Genomic DNA, 27519 nt, shown 5'->3' on the forward strand with positions numbered 1-27519 from the left:
TGTGGAGGCAGGTGCAGGAAGAGCAGAGCAGTGGGCTACCTGTCAAACACTCACTCAGCCACATCCACACCCAGGAAGACTAACTTCTTTGCAAATGACACTGCCATTCTGGAAGTTTACTCCCTTGGATGCATGGGTGGGTTTTGGACCTTGGCCCATTTGCTTTCTTGGAGCAACTTCCCATCTACACCTGAGTGGCTGGGCCGGACCTGGGGGCATCAGTATTCTCCACAGCTATTGATTTACTCAGATTACCTTTTATCATAACTGCTCCCGGGCACTCCCCATTGTCTAGGATCAAAGTCCATCCTTGCAAGCCCCTCCACTTTCGAGTGCTATTTTACAGAGGGTGTGCCATACCCAGCCACACTAAGCAGTTGTCCCCTGTGTTCCTGCCTCTCTGGAGGTTCAGGCTGGGAACCAGGGTGATCTGCATTTGAAAGCTGGTTCTCAGTTCTTTTGTCACTAGTGGGACCATGGGCAAGTTATTCTCAGGCCCACTGTTCTTCTGGGGATGAGGCTGAACTACAGTCTAAGACCAGGGCATGGGCTATGGAGGGACGAAGTCTGAGGACCATCCAGACTCAGACAGCATCTCCTGAATTCCTTTCAGCCTCAGCATCCTCACCTGCAAAATGAGAAAACCATGACTCATGTGAGACTGCAGAAGTGGCAGAAGGGAAGCACCTGGCAACTTTGATCTTGTCCACTTTTTCTTCCTCCTTCCTTTCCAACAACCAAAGTCCTCCGAACTCCAGTCTTTCTTCTCTGCAGCCTCCTGGAGTTCTGCTCCTGCTTCTCCCTACTAAGGAATTCCTTGGCTCACTGACCAATCTCACTCCCACTCTTGCTGGTGGCCAAGCTTCCGTAGGAACTAAACCTGGGGAAGCCTCATGCCAGATGTGTACTCTATTCCTGATGGGGGCTCCAACTCTTGCTCATTTGTTTGGATCCGTGGACTGGTTGGACCTTGGACCAAACTCCAAAACTTGTCAACACCACTTCCCTCCAAACCTGAGGCCAGCCATGTCCCTGACAGATGGCTGGAAGTATCTGTACACTGAAGTCTCAGCTAGCCTGCCCAATCTTCCTCAGTGTAGAAGAAGCCACTTCTCAGCCAAGGCGGAGTCCACAAGGGGCCCAGGAACAAGTGAGATCACCTGACTCACATTCCAGCAGGATACAGAGGAAGGCAAGGTCAAAGAGCTTCCAGAGAACATCTTTAGAAAAAGGAGGTGAGGATGAGAGATGGGAACACAGTGAATCAGCTCAAGAATCCGGATCACTAAAGACCTCAAGTAACAAACATACTTTTAATAATCTCAGATAAAAACTATTCAGGGAGGGTCAGTCATCAATTCTGCCCCTAATCTGTTAGAGCCACATTCTGGAAAGCCTTGATAAACTGGGTTAACTGATTATTTTCACTCTTTGCATCATCCAAGGTATTAGAAAAAACAAGGCATTACATCATTTTAGGTTCAGTGTGTGGCTGGCAACTGAATCCAGTCTTTTACATCCCATATTTTTTCTTTAGCTCTTCTACTTTGTCCACGTAAGCTTTCATGGCACTTTCCTTGGAAGTCCCTGGAAGGAATCAACAGGATTATTTGTCAGGGAGGTAGCGTGGTAGAAAAGCAGCAGGCTTTGAGGCCCTTGTCAGCTCTGATTGAATTTTCCGGGACTGAGTTTCTCTCCTGTATGGTGGGGGTTTACCTACACCTCAGAGACCTGCTGAGAATTAGACTTAACAGCACCTGAGAATTGTGACCCTGAGTTATGCTCTATAAAACACTGAACTCATCGTGCATGGAGAGACTGATCCAATGCCTGTCCCCCATGTGTCTCCCACGACAGGGTGAGCCTTGGCCTTCCAAGTCAGGCAGGCAACTGTTACCACGGCGACTTTACTTGTCCAGTTGATTTCATGCTTGGCTTTATTCAATGAAGTATTTCTGTGTTGGGCTCTTATCTCCCAGAGCTGCTAAGCTGGCAGTGAAAAAGCAAAGCCAGCCACACTCTTCTCACCAGAAAGAAGCTATAAGATGTTCGAGACTCTGAGCAAAAGCAGCTGATTCTTGGAGGGGAATGAGGCAAATCTTTTTTTCTCTCTGCTGTTGCATAAAGACACTGAATATATCTTCTGAGACAGTCACACCCAGTTCCCTGGATTCTCTAGTAAAAAGAGAAGCCCTCTAGGACTTGGGACTTATTCTGAAGTGCCTGATGAAAATGAATGGTTTCAGGCATTCCCTCTGCTTATAAATCCTAGGAGTATATTTATTGCATTGTGGCCTTTTCTGAATTCATGGACTTCTTATTTGCAGGAAGACAGAAGGCTTATTCAGCAACTAGCTAGTGAGGACACAAAAGCTGCTAGGAGCTTTGATGCCAACTCTGGGTCTTGCTGCCATGGAGGCACGTGATTCAATAGGAACTTGGATACTTGTCAGCTGTTGGGGCTCAGGAAATAATAGCTCCATTCACTGAGCCTACCAGTGGCTGGCCAGGCATTACCTCATCCCCTTTTTTCATGTGCCCTCCTGGCTGGAAGGGAACTGGGGAGGGCCATTCCAGTTAAGGGGTCACTGCCTGGCCTTACTGGAGAGAAGGAGGTATGGACAGGAATCCACCCTTATTCTGAACACATCCAAAGTCCATGCCAAGGACTTTACCTCCCAGCCTGCTTCTTAATGGCCTAGACCCCTAGCCCTTCCTCTCCAGATGATACCCTTGTGCAGAGATGGCTCTTTTAGAAAAGACATGGAGAGTATTAGGAGAGAAAGTAGGTGGCCTACTTTTCCCACTCTGGCACAGGTCAGGCTGATTTCCAGTGTGTGCCTTCTGTACTTTGTTTCCTTCTTGACCCCGTGTACTCCATAATGAAGAGTCTTTCATTACCGGGCTTCACAAGGAGGGAAACTGATTTGAATAGTTACCTTTCAGCTGATTCCAGGCATCCCACTTGGCCTTGCCTTTGAAGTCCAACATCCCAGGCCGTTCTTAAACAAGCGAAGGAAACACATTATTAGAGTTCTCAAGTTCTAACGTAGAATTTATCAGCTTTCTTTCTGTGAAAGTCATCTTTTATTACACAGATTCCTTCTAGGCTCTCCCATGGAGTTTAATGGGTCTTGCACAGTGGGTTCTTCCATAAGAGGCCCAGGTGTATAGAAACCCAAACTTAAAAATCTAAAGAAAATAGGAGGAAAACTGTTCTCATTACAGGACAGTTTCTGAATTGCAAGTTACCTTCAAAATTTATCCTTAAAAAAACCACTTAAAAAAATTAAAGATCCATTCACATGGCTCAGAATTAAAAAGCTACAAAGGTTAACACTATCAAAGTTCCTCCTACCTCTGCTCTCAGTCACCGAATTTCTCTCTCTCATTGTTATCAGTCTCCTGGATGTTCTTGTATGTGAACTGTCTGTTCATATCCTGGTCCCATTGTTCTAACAAGTTGTTAGACTATTTCCAGATGGGTAATCATCTGTAGTTGAGAAACACTCCCTCCTGCCCTGCTGACCTATTTCACTGCCAAGGGGAATAACTGCAGTGTCCATAACCTGGAGAACTGTATCGAAGAAAACATCAGGTGCTCCTGAGTGCTTTCAAGGAAGCATTCTGCAGGGGTCCTGAGAAAGACTCTACCCACAAAGTAGTAATCACCAGAACCCCAGAGCTGCACTCTTTGCCAGTCCTTTATACCTCTATGGAAATGTACATTAGCAACACCCAACTGAGAAGTCATTTGCCACTTGTGGCAACTAAGTCTCCCTGAAACATACCTCATGTGGCTAGCAACTGAACTGTAGACATTATTTAACAATTTTCAGTTCTAATGTAAATAGTTATGTGGCTAGCGGCTACAGTATGAAAAGTACAGCTCTAGAGAAAGCTAATATCTCCAATCAGGCAGTGATAGATGTCAACATACCTACCTTTATATGAGAGCAGGTCCCTTTAGCTCTAAGAGAGGCCATGCTCTGTGAAAACACTGTGTGGCAGAAAAGTATCTCAGTTCTCTGGCCACACCCACTTCATCTCTCCTTTCCCTCTCTGGGAGGATACAGTTGATACACCCACTGTAAAACTCAAGTTTGCCACAAGACCTTCCTTAACGAAGCCCTTGATGTGAACCACAGCTTTTGATTTGGCATTGCCCAAGATCCTTCATTTTGGGCATTGCAGCAGCTGGCCAGCTGCCAGCACACCTGCTCCACCCTGCACCCTAGTTCCAATGGACCTGGGGCCATGGTAGCCCTTCTCCTGAACAGTCTGAAGGTCACTTCCTTTGATGCTGACAGGACCACTGATTTTTGAGTCCCTGCATGAAATGCATTTGTGTTGTTGCCTCAGTATCCAACTGTATTTCAGGAACTTGGGGACAGATTAAAAACTGCCCAAGGCAGGAAAGATAATATTGTAGATGAGAGTAGTTACAAAACATAGCTTCAAAATCTGTGCCAAGATTTTTGGATAGGGAACAAAGTCATCAGGAAGGTACAGACTGGTTAGCAGAAACACTTCTGACTATCCCAAGACACCAGGTGCTTCTTGGTTCCTCCATCAGGCTTGGTGGAAGGACTGTCTACCGGGGGTGGAAGCAACACTGCTCAACAAAGCTACTTCTCAGATAAGAGCCTGGGCAGACCTCTTCTCCTGGTTTTTTGCTTCCTCCCCAGTAGATGGAAACTGCAGGTGATAATCAGAAAAGTTCTTCTAAAACCAGGATTGGAATTCTGCTACCTGAGACACTGAGGATCCAGGAAGATGGTCTTTGGGGAAATGGCCTGGCTTAAACCTCAAGAACTGTGACCATCTGCACCTGAAGAGTAGGGCCTCTGGCAGTTTGAAAGTGAAGTTCCCACAGACTTCCAATTAAGGACGCCCAGTCACTGGCAAGCCCCTGCTATGATGAGCAGTTCAGCATACCTGTATTTATGTCGCCCACAGTTGCTTGTTTGTAGTGGCTATAAATGAACAGCATCTCCTCATCTGCTGGCTGGGTCTTGAGATGCTTAACCTCCTCAGCAGCTTTGTCAAACTCAGCCTAAGTGGGAGGGAGGGAAGAGGAATGAGGGTGGCTTCCAAGTGGGAGAGAGCAGAAGTCCTGTGTGATGCGTGATGGAGCCCAGGGACCAGATGAGAAGATGGAAAGGTGGCACTTCTGGTGCCATGCAGGTCAGGCAAAGCAGCCCCCCTCAAGAGTGTCTCCCATCCCCAAAACAGATTCAGTAAAATAAAGAGGGGAAGTATATCAGTTTGCTCATTCAATCTACAACTACTATCTGGTGCTCCCACTACAGAAACATCAGGCTTTGAAAATACAGTGGCCAGGGAAGCAGGCCAAGACTTGGCCTGCAGTGGATGGACACTCTGCGGAAAAGTAACACCGCCACAACTGGGTCACGCACCAGGGAAAGGCTGGAGTCCCCGTGAAGCCCTAACCTAAGGACAGGGGTGGCACACCATGCGAGAAACATTTGATAAAGGGACAGGACACAAATACAGTATTCACACAGGAGTCTGCTTGCCCCCTTCCCATGGGGCCTGGGAGTTCGGCGCTGACCTCTGTCCCAGTGCCCCGAGTGGGGAGAGGCAGGTGGGAGGAGCCAGAGGTCGCCCCACATAGCTCGGCGCCAGGCAAGGGTCTACATTGAAGGGCAGGGAAAGGCCTCTAGGTCACTTCTACCCAGAGCAGCGACTCTCCTCTCCCCATACGCCAGTCACCTGGCTCCTACTTCTCCTGACCTCCAGCACTCAGCCACGGCCTCTTTGCATTCCCATTTGGCCGTGACGTCGCTCTCCCGCCGCCACGTCCCGCCGGGTCCTTCCAGGTGTGGGGCTCAGTCTCCGCGCTCCTTCAGTCCACCCACCCCTCAATCGCCCCATCTTTAGCCTCCCACCTCTATGCCCGCTGAACCACGAAGTCCACCCCATGGACAACTTTCCAGCAGCTGCGGCGTCGGTAGCAATTTTAGAAATCCCCCAAAGGAAAGTTCCGCTCACAAGGCTCTGTGCAAAGAATTAGGGCTGGGCATGGGTCCAGGAGCAAGAGCAGGGCATCGGTGGGAAGGACTCCGCGGGGCTCTGCCAGCCGGACGATCCCAACACTGGCCTCCCGCCCCGCTCCACCTTCGCAGTTTGGCAGGGCACGCGCTGTACCTGAGACATGCTGGCGGGATCACCAGGATTCCTCGGAATGGAGAAGGCGCGAGCAGGAAACCACAGCTAAGAGCGGACTGGCAGCGCCTTTAAATGCACAGCCTCCGGAGTTCCAGTCCCGCTCGGGCGAGCATCAACAGCCAATCAGAAATCGGTTCTATTTCGGGGGCGTGTCTAGGTCCGTCACCGGCTCCAGCCCCGCCCAAGCCCACGAAAGGCAGAGAGCGCACGCGCAGGGCGAAGCCGCAGGGGACGTCGGGAGCAGGTGGGGAACGCCTAAGCGGGGGATGCTTGTGAGGGTTGTAGGTCTGGAGCTGGTTGGGGGCTGCACACGGGTCGAACGGGAGGAGGCTGAGGCCAGCGGGCAGAGACTTTAACGTTTTTTAAATCTCGTTCCCGGCGCGAAGAGGCCGGAAGTTCATCTCCCAACAAGTAACTTCTCAGGCCTGGGAATTGCAAGTGGAACCCGCTGCTCCCAGGCTGACCCTCCGGAAAGGGTCCCTGGTGAACTGCGTGGTGGTGGCAAGCTGGACTTGTCCCCAGAAAGGCCAAACTCAGGACTCTTCCTCTGAACTTTGGCACGTTCTTTGACCTCGTAGTTTGCAGTCCTGATTTTAAACGCATGTTTGTGGTACCATGCTCTATCTGGTGCTTTAAAGGCAGGGACAGGGCTTGTCTTAATGCACTTGGACAGGAACAGGTGCTTGGCAAACTTTTATGAAGTGAATGACACTTCATTCCCAAATGTTTATCGAATTTTTGTCAGCTAAGTTGCACCGTTCTAGACCTGGCAGATACATCACTGGACAAAACTGATGTATCCCTGTAATCATGAAACCTATAGTGGGATAATAATGCAATAAGTTGTGAGTTTTAAGCGACATAGAGTTGGAAGTTTTAAATTGGGAGGTGTAGAGAAATTGACATTTGAGCAAGTCCCACAAGGAGGGGAGGGAACGTTCTGGCAAAGAACAAGTGCAAAACAAGAAGTGGGCAGGATATAAGGGGGAGAGTAGAAAGGCATGAGGCTGGGGAAGTGGCAGACTAGTTAGATGATGCAGAGGTTGGCCATTCTAGATTGGACCTTCATCCTGATGGAGATGAGAAGTAATCAGAGGGTTTTGAGCAGAGATGATGAGAAAGGGGGACATGTCTTTGCAAGGTGGGTGCAGAGAGGAGAGGCACAGGTGAATAGAAGAGTTTGAGGGTTGGTGCTTTGGAGGCCAAAGGAAGAATTTTTGGACAGTGGTTACAAGAGAGTTGATGAAGGGAGGGAAATGATGGAAAATGCTTTGGAGATCATTAACAAAGAGAGATCATTCCAAGAATAGGATTAGGATTCTCTGCCAAAGGCAGGACAGAGCCACCAGATGCATCACCTGGGTGGTGGTTGAGTCTGAGGAACCTGATCAGATACCAGGGGTGAAGGTGGTGTCTCCCCACTCCTTACTTCTAGTATTGCATGTAAGAAAAAAATGACTTGTCATGGTGGCCCATGCCTACCATCCCAGTAATTTGGAAGGCTGAGGCAGGATAGGAGGATTGCAAGTTTGAGGCCATCCTCAGCAACTTAGCTGGTGAGACCCCATACAACTTAGTGAGACCCTGTCTCAAAATAAAAAGGGCTGGGATTTGACTTGGTGATTAAGTGCCCCTGGGTTCAATTTCCAGAACAAAAAAAAAAAAAAAAAAAAAGATCTTTTCTCATCAATTTCTGATTTGTGTCAAGAGGGCAGGACTATAGGTCTCACAGATCTCCACTTTTTCTAATCCCCTCTCCCACCATTTATAGGTCTAGGTGTTCAGAAAGGAAGGCCAGATATAAACTTTTAGATGTCGCTTCATAACTTAATGGGAATAAGTGGAACTTTAATTGTAGGGAATAATTCTAGAGTTGTTAGTCTATGAATAATTTTGTTTGAGAAAACATATCTAAATTAATATGAATCTTGAGGTTGAATTTGGGAAAATTACATTCCAAGTGTAAGAAATGCAGGCTTCCACAGTGATTCTTCACCTCAAAACTGTTTTTCTTTTTTGAGGCCCAGATGAATACTTATGGCATATTAAAAATATTAGATAATCTTGGATGATATTATTTTTCTTATCATTTCTCAAAGATCAGTGGTGTGATTGATTTTTGACTGGAGTCAAATGTAGAAAACAGGCTAGTGGGATTATTGACATAAACTTTGCCGTCTCTAGTTCAAGTACAGTCGATTTGTTAGTTGCTTGTTTGGAATCTGCTTCACCCTTCTACAAGGATTTTGTCTACATGATGGTTTTGTGCCCCCTGATGAGTCTACAAAAGTTATTTAAAGTAAATGAAATATGAAATGAGTGAGGATTATGGATACCAGGGAGGAGGATACTAACTGACCTTGACTAGGAAAAGGAAGAGTGCTTTTGCTTGTTGGAGCCTACACCCTAGGCCAAACTTCAAAGTAGCTTGAGGTGTTCTTTTTAGCATACTGTCTGCTTCCTTTCCTTACTTCTCAGTGACTGTTTTTCTTACCTCTGTCTAGGGAAATTCCAATGTAAGCCTTTTACTGGATCCTTATATTCTAGGAAATCGGAATGGTGTTCAAGCTGCCACCTGGGATTTCATCTTTTTTTTGGGGGGGGGGGGTGGTAAACAAGGTGTTTATCACACTTAGCAACAGCAGCAACAAGAGCAACAATTGAACTGTGCTGTTTACAAAACTCATTCATGCATTTTATTCCACTTATGAGGCACAAGAAGTCTGATGGCTTCTGTGTTCAATTCATAAATGGTAAAAATAAAAGCTAGATGGATCAACTAAGTTACCTAAAATAAGACATGCATCCTGTGTCCTAGAGGTTCAGATATTTTTGTTGGATATCTAACAGTCCTGGCAGTAGGTGTAGGGCTGAGCCCTGTTTCTTCCTCCCTTATGTACACATGTGATTTCATTTTTAAATATAAATTTTAGGGTATATTTGGGGTCAATAGATGGTGTGAGTTTTTTATTCTGTATTTCTTTAGGATTGGAAAGGATCACTACTCTTCATATTCCTGAGAAGGTGCAAGATCCTCAAGGCATAGTGGCACACGCCTATAATCCCAACTACCCAGGAGGCTGAGGTGGGAGGATTGTAAGTGTGAGGCCAGTCTCAGCAACTTAACGAGAGCCTGTCTCAAAAATTATAAAGGACTGAGAATGTAACTCATTGGTACTGATTCAGTCTCTAGTATGGGATGGGTAGGGAGGAGTACAAGATCCTCAGTTCTGTTTATGTCTCTACGAGCAACTATCACATCTTGTAATTATTTTATTTACTTTAATTTTCTACTTTTAAGTTTTCTCCCCTACATAAACTAAGGGAGGATGGGATTACTGTGTATTGGCCATTGCCTTATCTTCAAGTGCCTGGCACTTAGGTACTCAACAAATGATTGTTGGATGAATGAAGTACTTTTCTCTCTCTGATGATTTGTCCCTTCTGATTAGCTGTGAACTTGGAAACCAACGACATTTGTTAGAAATGAACGTGAAACTCTGGGCTTGAGTAAAGCAGATGAACTCTGGTGCAAGATCCACATAATCTCTTTGTAGCACGCCCAGTTTTGGAAGCAAGTGCCTTGAGGGTTAAAGGAAGTTAGGAAACCTGCCTAGCCAACTTGTCAGCCAAATGTACCTAGCCAGTTATCAGGGAGGCCATTGTACATTATTGTATCCTATTGCTGTTACATCCATGGGATACCATTTTGATCACCCACAGGCTTCACTTGCTGACTTTCAGCTTGATAGGTAAGATATGTTAACAGGTGTAAGTGGTTCTTGCCCCATGGTGAACAGTAGTTTAATATTAGGTTTCTTGGCATAAACTAAACCTTTAATTTCTAAAAGTATTCTGATTATTAAGAAGCGAACTACAGTTACAAGAGAGCTTTACTGGAAGGAAATGCATTCACAAATGATGAATTATGTTCATTCTGTATTTGTTTTCCTTTTCTTGGAAGTGACTCCTGTGGCAAGGCTTCAGCAAAACTGGGAGGAGGCTTTGGGAAATGCTTCTGGGACCACAGAGGGGAGAGATGGGTGGGGCAGAGGGTTGTATGAAGGCTGAGGGGAGTCAGGGCTGAGAGTGGTGGGGCACGAAGGCTGCTTGGCTTTCCTTATATCTAGTGGGAGGAGGCTGGGCAGGGCCCTCTGTCATTCGTATTCTCGTCTTTAGAGGAATTGCAGCAAGGGGCCTGGGATGAGGGTGAATGTGGGTGTGTGGGTGTAGTATGCCCTTGTGTATCATTTTTCCCTTTCCCTCCTGACCAGGCAACATGGGCGGAGTGGTAGGATTGAGGAGAGAAGAAGAGATGGCTTGAGGGTGGGAGATTCTAGTAGGGAAGTATCCTAAGCTGACTGGGGGTCAGAAAGGACAGAAGACTTCCTTTAGAATTGCTTATCCATAGATTTGTCATCCACTGGTCAGGTCCTGCCTGTATGCTGTAGAAATAGTTATGATTATAGGGCGGAAATAATGGAGTATGATGTAAAATATTTTGAGTTTAATATATAGTTCTTGTTCAACCTCACTAGTACCACATATTCTACAGTATTTTCTGCATCTTTGCCTGTTTCCTAGTTGCACATCACAAGCACTTGGTAAATGCTTCCAAGCTAAGCTATTAGGGACGACTTTCTCTCTCTCTCTCTCTCTCTCTCTCTCTCTCTCTCTCTCTCTCTCTCTCTCTCTCTCTCTGCCTCACACATGTTAAGGCAAGTGCTCTACCCCTGAGTTAACATACCCCCTTTAAATTTTCTTTTGAGACAGGATTTCTCCGAGTTGCCCCCAGGCTGGCCTTGAACTTGGAATCCTCCTGCTTCAGCCTTCCAAGTAGCTGGAATTGCAGGGGTCCACCACTACACTCAGCGAGATGAATTTTCTTAGCTCTTTTATTGCTTGCCAACAAGGGAATTAGAAATGTTAAATTTGGTGGCAAATGCTTTGCAATACCATTAAAAGGAAACTATTTTGAAATGCCATTTTAATAAAACCTGATTTTTGAGATAACTAGATTCAAATGTAGTTGTAAGAAATAATACTGAGAGATCCCTTGTACCCATCACCCTAGTTCCTCCCAATGGTAATTGCTATGGTTTGAATATGATAATGTCCCCCAAAGGTCCATATGTAAGAACTTGGTCCCCAGGGTGGCATATTGGGAATTTGGTCCTAATGGCAGGTCCTTAGGTCATTGGGGGTGTGTCCCTGAAAAGGATTGTGAGATCCCACATGCTTTTCCTTTTCCTGTCTCATGATGTGACCACTAGCTCCAGCATGTCCTTCTGTCACAATGTATTGCACTTGACAGAGCACCAAACCAATGGGGCTGCCCTATTTTGTACTTGTATATCCAGAACCATGAACCAAAATAAATCTCCTTACTTCATGAATATGCTATGTAAGGTATTTGTTATAATGATATGAATCTAATCCAGTAACATCTTGCAAAACCATATATAATGTCTAACAGACTGCACTGATATATTTCTGTAAGACAACAGAAACTTTCCATCAACAAGTACCCCTTGTATTGGCCTGTTAAAGTCGTGCCCACTTCCTTCCTGCCTCTCCTCCTTCCTTAGGCCTTATTTCAAGACTGTTATTTAAATGAAAGCATGCAGCGTGTAACCTTTTGGGTTGGTTTTCACTCAGTAGTTCTCTGATATTCCTCTAGGAGTATGTCAGTAGTTTGGTCCTTTTTGTTGCTGAGAGGTCACCTGGATGAACCAGTTTGTTTAACCATTCTCTCCTTTAGAAGGACATCTGGATTGTTTCTAGTCTTTGACTTTTGTGAATAAAGCTGCAGCTAATTATGCATACAGTATTTTATGTGAACGCACATTTTCCTTTTTCTGAAATAAATGTCCAGAGTGAAATTCTGGGCCATAGGTGGTGATTTCATGTACAGTTTTGTAAGAAACTGCCATACTCTTCCAGAATGGTTATGCTATTTTAACATTCCCACCAGTAGTGAATCAGAGACTTAGTTTCTTCACATCCCTGCAAACATGGCGTCATTACTATTTTTTTCTTAAGCCAAATTATTCAGCTTTATTAAAGATATTTGTCATAAACAATCATGTTATTTCAGGCAGGACACAGGCAGACAATTGTTAACAGTGTACAACAACTTTCAAACTCCCTTCTTGGATGGACTACCAAAATCAAAACCACTCAGCTATCCCACTCTTTGGCCTATACTCAAAGGACTTAAAATCAGCATACTACAGTGATGCAGCCACATCAATGTTTATAGCAGCTCAATTCACAATAGCTAGATTGTGGAACCATCTAGATGCCCCTCAATAGATGAATAGATAAAGAAACCGACACACACACACACACACAATGGACTCAGCCATAGAGAAGAATAAAATTATGGCATTTTCAGGTAAATGGATGGAGTTGGAGAATATCATGCTAAAAAATGTAAGACAGTCTCCAAAAAATAAAGGCCAAATGTTTTCTCTGATACGTAGATGCTGATACATAATGAGGGGGTGGGGGGGGAAGAATGGAGGAACTTCGTATTGTGCAGAGGGATATGAGGGGAGGGAGAGGGCAAGGAGTGGGAAAGATGGTGGAATGAGACAAACTTCATTACCGTATGTACCTGTATGATTACACGAATGGTGTGACCAGAAAGTGTACAGCCAGAGAAATGAAAAGTTGCACTCCATTTGTGTACAATGAGTCAAAATGCATTCTGCTGTCATGTATAACTAAATAGAACAAACAATAAATGAAATCTTCATTTAATGCTCTGAATAGGGACAGTTTAGATGAGGGTTGATATTTCACCTTTAGCTGTTGTTTAACAACTTCATGAACTGACCCTGACTTTCAGTAGATGAAATGAAAATGGCAGAATTATTAATCTGAAGATCCACAATCTAGAAAAGGACAATATCTTTGGAGGGACAATATCTCAATGATGTCACTGGGAAGTCCAGATTGCCCAACACATTGGTAAGACCATTTGGTGCGTGTTAGGTCCTAACAGGTCTGTGGGTTCAGGAAAGATGCAGATGGCAGAGAGGGAGAGGGGGGCGTAAAGAAGAATTTGAGTGTTTCCACACCACAAGGCATTTGTGCCAAGATGGCTATGTGTGCCAATATCAGGGAATTCCTCCTGGGAGCCTTGAGGAAGTCTCTCAAAACCAGAAGGGAAAGGTGTTTTCCTCCTCAGCAATCCGGGTTTGGAGATAGTCTATCAGTGACATTGGCTCCTTCCCCACAAAACAACAAGTGTTCTGTGTGCTAGCAACATAGCTTAAAAAAAAAAAGTAAAAATCTGTACTTTTATAAAGCTTGATAAAAATAGTATTTCAAACTGTATAGTCACCAGAAGTACACAGTTATCAAAAATGCACACACTTCATCTGGCATCTCCAGCACCCTCAGCTTTCTGCACCTGGTCTGTTTTAGTATCTCCATTTTTTGCAGGGTTATTTGCATCCTTGCCTTTTCCCTTTGAGTACCTTCTCTCTCTTCTTTGCAGGGACCTTGGCTTGGGCTTTGACTTTGGAGGAGCAGGTTTAGCAGACAACCTTACCGATCTTCTCTGTGGTTCATCCTTCACCTTGGCTTTATCTGCTTTAGCATCTCCTTCAACCTTTCTCTTGGGCATGGTGGTGACGGTGGTGGTACGCAGGCACTGGACATGGAGATGCAGTGGCATATGGTTTTGGTCAGTCCAGGGGTTGTTCTCACCTCTTCTTCACACTGCTCCATGACTGCTTTTTATTTTCTGATGGGTGTGTGGTGACATCTCATTGTGACTTTAATGTATATTGCCCTGATTGCTAATGACATCGAATATCTTTGCATACTTGTGTTCGCCATTTATCTGTTTTCTCTTGGGAAATGTTTTCTCATGTCTTTTGCCCATTCTCTCATTTGATTTTTTTAAGTTGATTTTTGAACATCCTTCATATATTCTCACCTATTCATAAAACTTGTCCTTTGTTGTATAGATAGTTTACAAATATTTTCTCACAGTTTGTAGTTAATCTTTTTATCCTCTTAGCAGTGTTTCACAGAGCCTACATCTTTAATTCTGATGAAATCCAGCTCACCAATTCTTCTTCTGGATTGTACTTTTGGTGTTGTCCAAGAGCTCTTTGCCTTGTCCTAGATCCTGAAGATTTTCCATTTTTTGATAAACATTCGGTAGTTTTGAATTTTATATTTTACATAATCTATCCTGAATTAATCTTTATTATAAAGTATAAAATTAGGTTACAAACCAGGCACAGTGGTATGTGCCACTTGGGAGGCTGAGGCAGGAGGATCGCTTGAGCCCAGGAGTTTAAGGCCAGCCTGGGCAAACTTGCCAGGCTCTTAAACAGAGTATTTGGATTTAAGTTTCTTTTCCCCCCTGGACATCCAGTCGCTCCAGCATCATTTGTTTTGGAGGTGTTTTTCCTCTGTTGAATTGCTTTGGCACCTTCGTCAGTCATCTGTTGGGCATGTCTACGTGGTCTCTTCTGGGTTCTGTGTTCTGTTCCATGGATCTCTTCCCCTTTCCTCCACCAGTATGGCATAGTGTTGATTACTGGAGCTACTACCATGTAATGGAGTCATGGTTTTAAATCCACTCTGCCTACCTCTTTCAGGTGGTGTGATTAGACTATTTAGATTGAATGTCATTATTGACATATTAAGGCCTGCCATTTTATTTTTTGTTACTTCTGTTTTGTTTTATTTTTCCTACCTTTCTCTCAGTTACTTGCACTTATTGTAGAATTCCTTTCTTATTTGTCTGTAGTGTGTGTGTGTTTATGGGTCTTGGTGGATGCTCGATGTAGTGTGTGTTATCTGTCAATCGTAGTCTCTTAATGCCATCATTTTATCAGTCTGAGTGAAGTGTAGAAAGTTTCCCTCCATTTATCTCCCTCTGCCCCTTCCACTGTTTATAATTGCTCTAAATATTTCCTTTCTATATATTTTGAATCATATCAGGTAGTGTAATAACTACCTTGTATTTACTCTTTTATTGTAATTTAGAAAACTGAGGAGGAGGAGGAGGGCCTATTGCATTTACCCACGTTTTTGCTTGGTTTCCCTCTGTCCTGTTGGTTCGAGGCACCTTCCTTACTGCTTTCTTCTTGTTGAGACTCCTGTAGCCATCCTTCTAGCTGCAATTTGCTGGCGATGAGTTCATTTAGTTCTCCTTCATCTGAGAATATCTTGATTTCACCCTCATTTCTGAAAAATATTTTCATTGGACAAATAAGTCTGAGTTGAATCTTTTCTTCTCAGCCCTCAAAAAGTGTGTACAACCTTTTGGCCTCCATAACTTATGGTGACAAATCCACTGACATTTGACTTGTTTTTCCACCCCCCCTACAAGTAATAGGCTCTTTTGCTCTAAGTCCTCTTTCAAGATTTTTTCTTTTACTTTAGTATTGAAAGATTGTGTTATGTTTTGGTGCAGATGTCTTTGGTTTGTCCAGTTTACTGTTCACTTCTCAAGTCTATTTGTTTATATCTGTTAACAAATTTGGGATGTTTTCAGTCTTTACTTTTTTAGGTCCACCCTTTTTTTTCCTTGTTGGAATTTCTTTTTCTTTTAAAAATTTTGTTCTTTTTAGTTATATATGACAATACAATGTGTTTTGACATATTATACATGCATGGACTATAACTTACTATTCTTTCAGTTGTACATAATGTGGAGTTACACTGGTTGTGTATTCATATGTGAACATAGGAAAGTTGTGTCCTGTTCATTCTACTTATTCCCACCCCCCGCTCCTTTTCCTTCATTCCCCTTTGTTTAAACCAATGAACTTCTGTTTTTCCCTCTCCTTGCCCCTATTATTGTGTGTTAGCATCTACACGTTCAGAGAGAACATTTGGCCTTTGTTTTTTGGGGATAGATTTTTTTCACTTAGTATGATAATCTCCAGTTCCATCCATTTACCAGCAAATGCCACAATTTTATTATTTATGGCTAAGTGATATTCCATTGTGTATATGTTCCGTATTTTCTATATCCATTCATCTGTTGAAGCGCACCTAGGTTGGTTTCATAGCTTAGCTATTGTGAATTGAGCTACTATAAACATTGAAGTGACTTTGTCATTATAGAATGCTGATTTTGAGTCTTTTGGGTATATACTGAGGAGTGGGATAACTGGGTGAAATGATGGTTCCACTCCAAGTTTTCTGAGGAATCTCCATACTGCTTTCGAATTTGCAGTTCCACTACCAATGTACAAGTATGCCTTTTCCCCCACATCCTAGCTTACATTTATTGTTACTCATATTCTTGATGATTGCTATTCTGACTGAAATGAGATGAAATCTGTGTAGTTTTAATTTGCATTTCTCTAATTGCAAGAGATGATGAACATTTTTTCCATATATTTGTTGACTGATGGTATTTCTTCTTCTGTGAAGTGTCTCTTCAGTTTCTTTGCCTGTTTATTGATTGGGCTATTTTTTGTGTGTGTGTTAAGTTTTTTGAGTTCTTTGTGTATCCTGGAGATTAATGCTCTGCTTGAGGTGCAGGTGGCAAAGATCTTCTCCCATTCTGTAGGCTCTCTCTTCACATTCTTGATTGTTTCCTTTGGTGTGAAGAAGCTTTTTAGTTTCATACTATCCCATTTGATTCTTGATTGTACTTCGTGCACTTTAGGAGTCTTGTTGAGGAAGTTGGTTCCTAGGCTGACATGATGTAGATTTGAGCCTACTTTTTCGTATATTAGACACAGGATCTCTGGTCTAATGCTCTGAATTGAGTTTTGTGCAGGATGAGAGATAGGAGTTTAATTTCACTTTGCTACATATGGATTTCCAGGTTTCCTAGCACCATTTGCACATTTTCTCCAATGTATGTTTATGGTGCCTTTGTCTAGTGTGAGGTAACTGTATTTATGTGGGTTTGTTTCTGTGTATTCTGTTAAGTCCACCCTTTTGCCCCACATGAAAATCTTACCTCTTCAGATCATGGTAACTTTAATCTATCCCACAGGCATAGCCACAGGTTCTGCTTATTCATTTATTTTTTAAGTATTTCTTTTTCTCCATTGTTCAGATTGGGTAATTTTTATTGCTTTATCCTCTTGTTCACTTATTCTTTTGTTTGGTCCTTCCATTCTGGTGTTGAGCCTACTACCCATGGAGTTTTAAAATTTCGGTTATTGTATTTTTTAGTTCTAAAATTTCAGTTTGGTTCTTTATAGCTCCCATTTATTTGATAAAACCTCTTTTTTATTTGTTTCCAGCATATTTGTAATTGTGTGTTGAAGCATTTTTATGCTGGCTGCTTTAAACCTTTGTCACATTATTCTAACATCTCTTAGTGTTGGCATCAGTTGATTATCCTTTTTTGTCGTTGTTGTTGTTCAGGTGATTTCCCGGTTCTTAACATCTGAAGTGATTTTTGCCACTTCAATTCTGGACATTATGGTTAGGCTCTGAGACTCTGGATCGCTTTTAAATCTCCTCTGTTAGGACTTTCTTCGACACACTCTGGCAGAGGAAGGAGACAGCTGATTTGTTATTACCAGGCAGAGACAGGAGTTCGGGTTCTCCCCTTGGTTCTCCTTGACAGCTGAGGTGGAAATGAGAGTTCTGGCAGATTAGATGCCTCTGGGAGGACAGGAGTGCCTTGCTACTGACATATCTTCCAGGGTCACAGGGATAGCTGTGCGAGGGTGGCCTCATCACAATGGGCAGCAGTGTGAGTCTTGCCTCTCCAGTAGGCCTCCCCTGACCCCACCCGATTGTGGAGGGGCAGAGGCTCTCCTTACCTGGAGTCAGGGTAGATGTATGTGCTCCCCGGGTGATCTCCACTGACACAGGAAGAGCGGGAGTCTGGCTGGTTATGGCCTGGCTCCCTGCTGGGCCTTCTGCAGCACCACCCTAGCAGGGTCATGGGACCCCTTGTTAGGGAGCCTGGCAAGGGTGGAGGTCTTAGCTCCCCACTCAGGCTTTGCTGGTGTGGGTGGTGGTGGGACCACAGTTTTTCCTCATTCCTGGCTGGAGTAGAGCAGTTATTGTCTGAGAGTTTTCTGACTTGCTAGGCTGCCCTTTTCTGGTCCTTTGGCTAGAAAGAGCAGGCTTTTGTTGAGGCTCCTGTTTCCTACACCTGTTGGTATTTCCAGTTGCTGATTTCCTTAATTACAATCTGAGACCCAGAAACTCACCACCATGTCAGGTCTTGGGTCTTGAGTTCCCTAATCCATCTGCCTCCTTCTACTCATCGTCTCCTTAGGTTCATTTTATAACAATACCCTCAGTTTTTAGTTGTACTTGGCAAGAAGTACAGAGAAAAGTACCACTTTCTCACACAGGCCAGCACCATTTAAAGTTTATTTTTGTTATTTCCTTGAAATATATTGGATCTTGAATTTGTAACGTTTGTTGTGGCTATTAAAGTCCAATAAAGACTCAATGTTTTCCCATTTTCTATAGGAGAACATTAGTGTTGGTGAGGCCATTGGGAAGATGTGGTAAAATTTGAAGATTATTGTCTATTAAATCTAATAGAATTTTTTTCCTTAAAAATCCAAGTGGTCAGACATTTATTGGTTTGTTCATTAAACATGAGTTCCAGTAAAGTCAAATCTAATTTTAGCTAGTATGTAATAAAATGTACATTTTTGAGTAATAGCTGTAGAAAGAGTTTAAAAGTCATCCTTTCTGGTGTGGGTGTTGCCAAAAGAAAGTTTCAAATTTATCTTTCCTAATAGTATTTTCTGATTGCTACAATGGAACAAGTTGTTCTTTATAGTGTGTCAGATACTTTGTTGCTATAATACAGGGAGTAGCTCTTGATGGAAGTCAGAAGACATGTATTTAGTCTTGGCTTTGTTACTGAATTAGCATCATTCCTAGCTCACATGGCTTTCATTTCCTTACCAGTAAAATGGGGGTAATTATACCTACTTTGCTTTATTGTTAAGTGAGGCTTATGGGTGACATATCTGAAGCATTTAGCACCATGTTTGACACATATTGCGTAACTGTTATTACCATAATTGATGAAGCTTATTGAAACTCAAACCTTGAAGCAAACTCATAACAAAACTAGGTCAAATAACTTGCTCTGGTTCTTATCATAAAGTCATGGAATTGAGATTAAGGGGTTTGTGGCCTTTCTTCATTGATACCATTGTAATTTGTCAGGAACTATTCTTTTTAGCATGGATTGGTATAATAAGATGTTTACCTGATTTTTTTTTTTTCCTGGAAGGGGGAACTGGTAGTGAGGCCTCACTGTAATGTAGTCCTATTTTAATAGGTTACTTTAAAAAAATGAAAGTTTTACTTATTTATTTATTTATTTTGGTACTAGGGATTGAATCCAGGCCTTCATGCTTGCTACAAGCAAGCTACCACTGAATTACACCTGCAACCTGATATTTTTAATTTAAATAAAGAAACACAATATTAAAGCTGCCGTTCATACTCCTTTAGCCCTCCATCCCCCCTTAGAGTCCTTTCACTTAAATATTTCTAATTTGGCATTTGTGTTAGTTTCCTAGGGCATACAGAACAAAGTCACACAAACAGGATGGCTTGAAACAACAGAAATTCACTGTTTTACACAAAGCCAGAATCAAGGTGTCAGAAGAGTTGTTTCCTTGTGAGGATCCTGAGGGAGAATCTGTTTTAGGCCTCTCCTAGCTGCTGGCAGCCCCAGGTGTTCTCTGGTTTGTGGGTATATTACTTCAGTCCCCATTGTCACATGGTGGTCTATACATGGTTGTTTATTTGTAAGAACTCTAGTCATACTGTTAGTCTATGCCTGCTACTATGACAAAATGCCAGAGACTGGGTAGCTTACAAATAATAGTTTATCTCACGTTTCTGTGAGCTGCAAAGTCCAAGATCAAGGCACTAGCAGATTTGGTATCTGGGGAGGGCCTGATTTCTGGTTCACAGGTAGTGGCTTCTAGCTGGGTTCTCACATGATAGCCTGGGCAAGGCAGCTGTCTGGGAACGCAGGGAGATTACAAGGTACTAATCTCATTCAGAAAGCCTCCACCTCAGGACCTAATCATCTCTCATAGGCCCCACTTCCTAATACCATTACATTAGTACTTAGGATTCGACATATAAGTTTTGGGGGGAGTTCTCCCTACTGAGTCAAGTAACCACATCCATTTTTAACTGTTTGCACCTGGAACTGAGGTTGAATAGCCACAGCAGACCAGTGGATGTCATTGGATTCCAGCTTAGCCAAGGCACCTGTGAATGAGGATAGTCTAGGGATTTAGAGGAACCTTGGTGAATTAAGAGTCCTTAGGAGACAAAAGCTTCGCTTCAAGTGGTGGAGTGTGGCATAAAGCTTTCCTCAAGGGGAAAGCCTTACTCCTGCATTCAAGCTGATAGGCTGCTGGATGGCCAACTGTGTTCTTGAAGACATCATTTCCATTTGAAAAGTGAGCTTGTCTGGCCCTTCCCACCTTAACAGAGTACTTGCTCCACAATGGGAATTCCAGGCTGAAGAGTAGCAAGGCTTTGTAGGTTAGTATTGAGTTTTGCCAAGAGCTGGTTGTAAGCTCATAGAAGCTTGTCAGAAGCAGTGATCTTGGTGGCTGTGTCAGGAGGTGAGGCATCTAAGACCTAAAGGGGCACCTCTAGATGGAAGCTGCCTCCCTTTCCTAGAGACTCTAGTTGACAAAATCATCTGCCACAAAGACTGGCCTCAGAGAGATCATTAGGGTTGAGGGGCACCAAAAGCAGAGAATGTGCCATAGCTTGCTGCATGGCTTCCAACATAACCAGTTGGTTTAGACACCATTCAGAATGCTGGCTTGTGGGTTAGTCAATATAAATGACCACATAGAATGTTCAGATGTAGACTGTTGTGGTCAGAGTTCAACTGGAAAAGCAAAACCAGTAAAGAAAAATATAAGACACCTGTATGCATGCTTGCAGGTGTGCAGAATTGGCTTACTCATTTGTGGGTGCTGGCTGAGCAAATCTGAAGTCTAGAGTGGGAGTCACAAAGGGTTGATAAAGAGCAGGCTGTGCTCCATAGGCCGGAGCTGATGTTTGTTGTTCCAGACAGTAGTCAGGAGAGGGACCCAAGGGAAAGGGAGAGCAGTGGAAGACCCTGCTATAATTTGGTTTTCTCTGGGTTAGGGAAGGCCTGTATCCACCTACAGGGTCAAGTGAGTCAGACCTACCAGGATAATCCCCTTTTTGACTAACTTAAGGTCACCTTACTGGAACCTTGAACCACAGTTCCACCCAATCTAACTCTCAGAAGAAAACATCCCTTCTTGTCCACCTGCATCAGAAACACACTAAAAAGTAGGGAATGAGAGAAGAATGGGGGAACTTTAGAATATGTAGAAGGAAATGAGAGGGAGGAGGGTATGAAAAATGGTAGAATGAGACAGACATTACCTATGTACATGTATGATTACACAAATGTATGAATCTACATTGTGTGCAATCATAGAAACGAAATGATGTACCCCATTTGTGTATAATGAATCAAAATGCAGTCTGTAAAAAATTAAAAGCTAAATTTAAAAAATAAAAAAAAAAAGAGACACACTAAAAAGTGCATTTTGTGGACTGCAATTCAGCCTGGCCAAGCTGACACATCACAAAGCCATTCCAAGCATATCCTGTCTCCAGTACCTAAAGAGTCAAACAAGTCTAACAAGGTGCTAGGTTTCCTCCTTGGTAGTAGAAACTGAAGAGACAGCCATTTCTCCTTGATAGTCAGAGGGATTGGTCATTGTGCATCTTTCTACCCTATAGTCCCAAGAACCTCAGCATGATGCATAGCCATTGAGTTCTGCTGGTGGAGATGCAGTCACAGCAGTCAGGACTGCCAGTTCATGGAGGCTTCTGAAGCGGCAACCAGCATGTCATCATTTTATATACATTCTCGGGACATTGGAGGGTAGGGACAAGTGCTTTAAATCCTGATCCACCCACTGGGGACAGGTGGCAGGGAGTTTGTCCTGCAGTGTTTCTTTACCTGCTGCTCTTCCTGATTGTGAGAGCCTCTTCTGGACCATGTACAGGGAAGTGCAAGTGTATTTAACAGCCTACTTCCTACTATACTTTCAGATATAGAAATGACAACAGTATATTGCATTGGCACAAATGACCCTGTCATTAGGACATGTTTCCCTCCCTGCTATGGTTTGAATCTTGAGTGTTTCCCAAAGGCCAATGTGTGAGAGAAGTGGTCCCTAGCTTGGCACTGTTGGGAAGCTGTGGGACCTCTGAGAGTTGGGGGCCTAGAGGGAGGTCTTAGGGTTATTGAGGGCATGGCTTTGAGGGGGATTGTGGGACCCCAGTCTTTTATTTCCTCTTTCTTGCTCCCTGGCCATAAATTGAGCAATTTTGTTCTACCATGTACTCCCAACACGATGTTCCACTGTAGGCCCAAAGCAGCAGGGCCAACAAATCATGGGGTGGAACCTCTAAAACTGTGAGCTAAAATCAACTTTTTCTCCCTATAGTTTGATTTTCTTGGGTATTTCTTTTTTATAGGGATGGAAAGTTGACTAATGCACTCTTCAGTTGTGATTTCTATTCAAACCCCATTAGCTGAATCTGAGTCCTCTCCTGAGGCCAGGATAGTGATTTTGGGCCCCTGTCCATAGAACCATGAAGTCAAGTTCTCTGTGCCCACTCAAGCCCCCTAGCATACTTGGATAAATACATAAGGCCTCAGTTCCTCTTAGGGACCAGGATAACTGTGGCCCATCCTTAATCATCTTTCTCCTTAAAGTAGATGTCAGGCTAGAGGACAAGGAGAGGGATCAGGGAGCATGGAGGAAATTGATTTTGCTTAGTAAGCAAGGCACATTTCCTTTCAGTTTTAAGTAGTCTGATGGCTATTCTTGGCTCAACGTATTGCCCTTTTCAATCACCCAAAGATATCTATCTTCATTACTGACACCATTCATTTCAACTTTGGGGATTCCAATACTCATCAGTCTCATCAAGTGATATGTGGCCATATTGTCATGGTAACATCCCTTCTTGCTCTTGCCAGAGGAGAGTGAACAATATCCACAGTACCCACTGGTGGAGCAGCTTACCCACTAGACATTAATTCATTTTACTCCCCCAGGCCTACCACTTGGACGAGAACATTTGCTATTGAACCCTAAAGAATCTTCTCATCTCCCAAACCTGTAGACCCTTGTCAGTTCTGTTCTAGAAAACCATACTTTTCATCAACTGTCAAGAAGTGGTAGGGGTCTGAGATTTTATCCTGCTTGCAAGGTGACAGCTCTGCCTGGCAGTTTACTGGATGCTTTCAGAAGACACAAGACTCCTGTGCCAGAGACAAAGAGCTCTATGACCTGTGGTACAGCCAACAGTGTGAACTCGTTAAATGAGAAACTTTAGACAAACTTTAACATGATTTGTTTGAGTAAAGAATGATTCATGAATTGGGCAGCCTCAGAAACAAGAAATATAGAGAGCTCCACTCTGGCTGTGTGAGCCGCGGGCTTTTGTAGGTCAGCACACAAACTATAGAAATCTCTGATTGGCTACAGCGAGGTGTTCACCTTATTAGGTATGGTATAATGAGGCATTTCCTTTATTTGAAAGTGATCCTAGGAGAGGTCCCTTGTTGTATAAGCAATCAGCAGGTTGACTGTTCTGTGATGGGCTGTGGCTTGTGTTTTTGTGGTTGTTGTTTTGTTTGTAAAGTTTCCAAGTTAAATTCTCAGTTGTTTACATAAGAACTCTGGTACAGAGACAACTTTGGCTAATTGTTTCCCTTATTTGCTTCAACAAGTTTTGTGTTTGTATCAGTTCCTCTTTATTAAATTGCTCAGGGACAATGTTGAGTGGCTTTGATGGATGCTATACATGTAGTGGGTTTTTGTCATAGTTGAAGTGCCTGTATTTAAGTAATCCAAATCTTTTTGTTGGCAGAGGTCATACAACAAAGGACTGTCTTACTCATGGTAGAGCCAACAGCATAAGCTTGTTTGTGTCAGTTCCTCTTGCTCCATTAGTCCCTTATGACCAGTGTACGGTGACTCAGGTGGCCATTGCACATGCAGTATATTTGTGTTATAGATATAGAGTCTTCAAGTTTAGGTGATCCAAATCCTTTATAAAGGGCTACAAGCAATCTTACCCTAGAGAGAGATATTGTCTTTATTTTACTGGACAAGTAACAAACCTACTCTTGGTTCTGGTGGAAGATACTATGTCTTGCTAGGCTGTTCACCATATGCACACCATTCAAAGAAAGTTCAGAACAAAAGCAGCCAATTCTGCTCATAAGACATGCAGAAGTGCCAGAGGCCCATGGAGAAATGTATCCCCCAAAGCAGGCAGGATTTGCGCTCTCCCTGATGATTGCAAATCAAGAAAAATAGAATTTATATGCAGCATGCCTTGTTTAACCTGTTATAAGTCCTATTGTCCCAGATGTGGGACACCTATAAAAACTTAAGTTGAACAGTAAATATACCACTTATGGTAACTTTTGAAATAAATGCTGTTTTTAGAGTTCTGTTCTTTTGAGAAAAGTAGGTGAATGAGTAGAGTGCTTGAAAATAAATACATATATTTCATATATATTTGAAAATACATATAAAGGATATGTAAGCTGTAGATTATGATTTTCGGCTTGTTTTTATACACCTGGGTAAATTTTGTTGAAAAAATTTCAAAATTATAAGCTTGGAACTTCATAGGATAGGATCAAAGTGTATGACATGTTCTTTCCAAATGGTCTCTAACACTTTAGAAAACAGCTTTCCAGAATAATTTCCTGACTTTTACATGCCTTGAGTAGAGAAAACAAATTGTGCTTTGGGGTATTTTCCCCAGATTGTCACAATGAGTGCAGGTTCAGGGAACTGGAGGTAATGGTTGTCACGAGGTGGTATATTCTAGGTGTGGGCAGTAATCATGGGTTTATTTATTTAGCATTGATTATGATCCATCCTCAGGTGAGGCTGACTACTAAGGTACTGTGCAATAAACAAGTAATACATGTGTTAGTTCTCAGATTTAGTTCATATTTATTTTGGACCTGCTGTGTTACTTAAACACCTACAAATAATTTTTTTAACCTACCTAAAAATTGGTTGAGGTCAGAGACTTTGAAATGATTCATAAATTATTTGTTGAAAGGACATTTCTCAAAAGTTTTATCAAACTGATTAAACTGAATTTTCTAAAATAATGGCACTTTGGTTTGTATTATGCAAGTTAAAAAAAGACCAAGAAGTTTTTAAGTGTTTATTAAATCCTCACATGGTCCTAGTTTATAAATGTATGTTTAGTTTCATATATTAAAATTATGCTTTTGAAAAAATTTTAAAGCAAATTCCTGGTACCTTTTTTCTTTTTATTTTAACCAACTTTTGGTTTCTCATTGTTACCAAGTTCCATTTTTAGAGGAAAATTTTGCTTCCATTTAAGAGTTAAAAGAAAATTGTACTTTTGAAATAAGGTAGAGTAGATTAAAATGGAATGAACATTTCCCTTTTAGTTGTAGTCTTAAATGTGTTGATGATAACTGATCATTCTTTTGAACTTTAAACTGAAATTTTATATAAAATTATTCATTTTCCAAGGTTAAGTTCTCTTTAAAAGGTGAACACTTACCACTTACCTACTAGCAGTACGCTGGGTGCTATTTTTAGAAAAGCTAATAAAAAGAATGTAGGTTCTCCACCACCCTGGCCTTAGTCTTTTTTTTTTTTTTTCTTTGTAAAATGATATTTGAAAGATATAATGATACAGAACTTAAGGATTATTTACTCCAAAATCATTAGGGTGTAATTCCAGAGTAGAGTTTTCCTCTCAGCAGAATTCTACTCTTTCTGCCTGGATACCCCTGCCCACACATACACACTTTTTCTGAGACAGGGTCTTACTATATTGCCCAGTCTGGCCTTGAACTCCAGGGCTCAAGTGATCCTCCTGCCTCAGTTTGTCAAGTCCCCGCAGCTCTCGCTGTGCCCACCACACCTGTAGTTTTTCTACTTTTTTCCCTACTCATCTTTGATGGTTCATGTACCTAATATGAAAGAAAAAAATGCTGTTTTCTTTTTATTGATTTATTTGTCTTTAAAGGAAGGCAATGGACTTTTCGACCTGCAACACTAGTTCGTAACTCTAGAGAAAAAGTAAACATTTAGGGTAAGATGCATGTATATTTTTGTATAAAAAACATGTGGGTAGAGCCATACTTTTTCGAAAGTTGTGTTTTTTTTCATATAGTTAAGACCAGTTTTAGAGCAAACTTTATATGTGACAATTTTGATTTTACTGTACTTAAGGGAGTAGATATAACTTTATAAAATGTTTCAGTTTTTCAAAATAATTCCTCTAGGAGTCTGTTAAAACCCTGCTTCTGTTGGATGAAGGAAGGTCAGCCAGGGTGCTTTCCTGCCCAGTTACTGTGGAAGTTTTCTCATGTTAACTGGCTGAGTGCTTGAGTGCTTTTCCAATGCTTTGGTTTCTAATCATTAGCTCATTTTGGATTCCATTCTCAGAGAAAGGTCAAGGGTATGCTTGTTTCACTGGAAGGCAGATGTATTGTTGTTTTGGAAAGATAGTCCTAATTATTTGCAGATTCTGTGTTTGCAAATTCATCTACTCAGTAAAATTTACTCACAACCCAAACCCAAAGCAATGCTTAGAGTGTTTTCTTTGTCATTCTTGGACATGTGCAGAGCAGTGAAGTTTGAGTCACCCAAAGCCCACGTTCCCAGCTGAGGTCAAGCAAGTCTGCCTTTGACCTTCTTATTCTGGCTCCTGTACTACAAACGAGCATCCATTTTGTAGTCTATGTGGAACATTTCTTGCTTTTTATTGGCCAGATGTAGTGCTTTTGAATATTCCTAAGTGCACCAAGGCTGTGGTATGTCTTACAGAAAAAATACGTGTGCTACATAAGCTTTGTTCAGGCATGAATTACAGGACTATTGACCATGAATTTGATGTTAAATGAATCAACAATATATAGAGAGATACAGATAGATATCTAGATAGATAGATAGATACCTATATCTATCTAGATATCATAACTAAAGTCTAAACAGAAACATGAATATAATGAGGTTATGTATTGATTGATTTGAACTGTTGTAACCAGAAGTTTCCAGGAACTTAACCCTGTATTTCCCCTAGAAATAGTGGTTCAGGATTTACTAATTCACTGTTCACAGACAATGACATAGACTATAACTACCACAAATAACCAAAATTGACTGTAGTTACGACTTTTGTTGTTGTTGTTTTTAACTGATAGAGATCAGTCCAAAGTCAAAAATCAAGTATTTTGCAAGCAGGCATGTTTTGTGTTTATTGTAATGCTGGATTCAGAGGTTTTCTGTGCTGTGCTAG

The 27519-nt window shown here is 42.3% G+C and overlaps 3 protein-coding genes across 6 annotated transcripts in view; 1 reads left to right on the forward strand and 2 right to left on the reverse strand.

Annotated features, from left to right (window-relative positions):
* Positions 1-1294: 1294 nt before the first annotated feature.
* DBI (diazepam binding inhibitor, acyl-CoA binding protein) lies at positions 1295-6315 on the reverse strand. Its single transcript, XM_079133849.1, has 4 exons — positions 6172-6315; positions 4939-5056; positions 2940-3002; positions 1295-1587 (listed from the first exon to the last, which is right to left on the reverse strand). The coding sequence occupies exons 1-4, from the start codon at positions 6178-6180 to the stop codon at positions 1514-1516; spliced, it is 264 nt and encodes an 87-aa protein (XP_078989975.1). The 5' UTR covers positions 6181-6315; the 3' UTR covers positions 1295-1513.
* Positions 6316-6328: 13 nt separating this feature from the next.
* LOC306657645 (UPF0538 protein C2orf76 homolog) overlaps positions 6329-27519 on the forward strand; it is a 60237-nt gene continuing 39046 nt past the window's right edge. Inside the window, exon 1 of one of the 4 annotated variants that reach the window (XM_079133847.1) lies at positions 6329-6436. The gene's annotated coding sequence lies outside the window, so the exon portion shown is untranslated. Of the gene's footprint in view, positions 6437-9178; positions 9278-23268; positions 23717-27519 lie in introns of those variants that run through there. The other 3 variants (XM_079133844.1, XM_079133845.1, XM_079133846.1) reach the window with 3 other exon arrangements.
* LOC306657691 (non-histone chromosomal protein HMG-17-like) lies at positions 12788-14460 on the reverse strand. The gene has a single exon (XM_079133962.1). It carries the CDS (start codon positions 13877-13879, stop codon positions 13577-13579), a length of 303 nt encoding a protein of 100 aa, XP_078990088.1. The 5' UTR covers positions 13880-14460; the 3' UTR covers positions 12788-13576.

This window comes from Sciurus vulgaris (assembly GCF_902686455.1).
Source record: "Sciurus vulgaris genome assembly, chromosome: 3".
Classification (NCBI taxonomy): Eukaryota; Metazoa; Chordata; class Mammalia; order Rodentia; family Sciuridae; genus Sciurus; species Sciurus vulgaris.

Excerpts from the sequence above, each read along its gene's own strand:
- DBI (XM_079133849.1), bottom strand. Across the intron at positions 3,003-4,938 it reads TGTGGGCGACATAAATACAG|AACGGCCTGGGATGTTGGAC; the intron begins GTATGCTGAACT and ends CGCTTGTTTAAG. Across the intron at positions 1,588-2,939 it reads TGCCTGGAATCAGCTGAAAG|GGACTTCCAAGGAAAGTGCC; the intron begins GTAACTATTCAA and ends GATTCCTTCCAG.
- LOC306657691 (XM_079133962.1), bottom strand. The coding sequence starts at position 13,879 with ATGCCACTGCATCTCCATGTCCAGTGCCTGCGTACCACCACCGTCACC.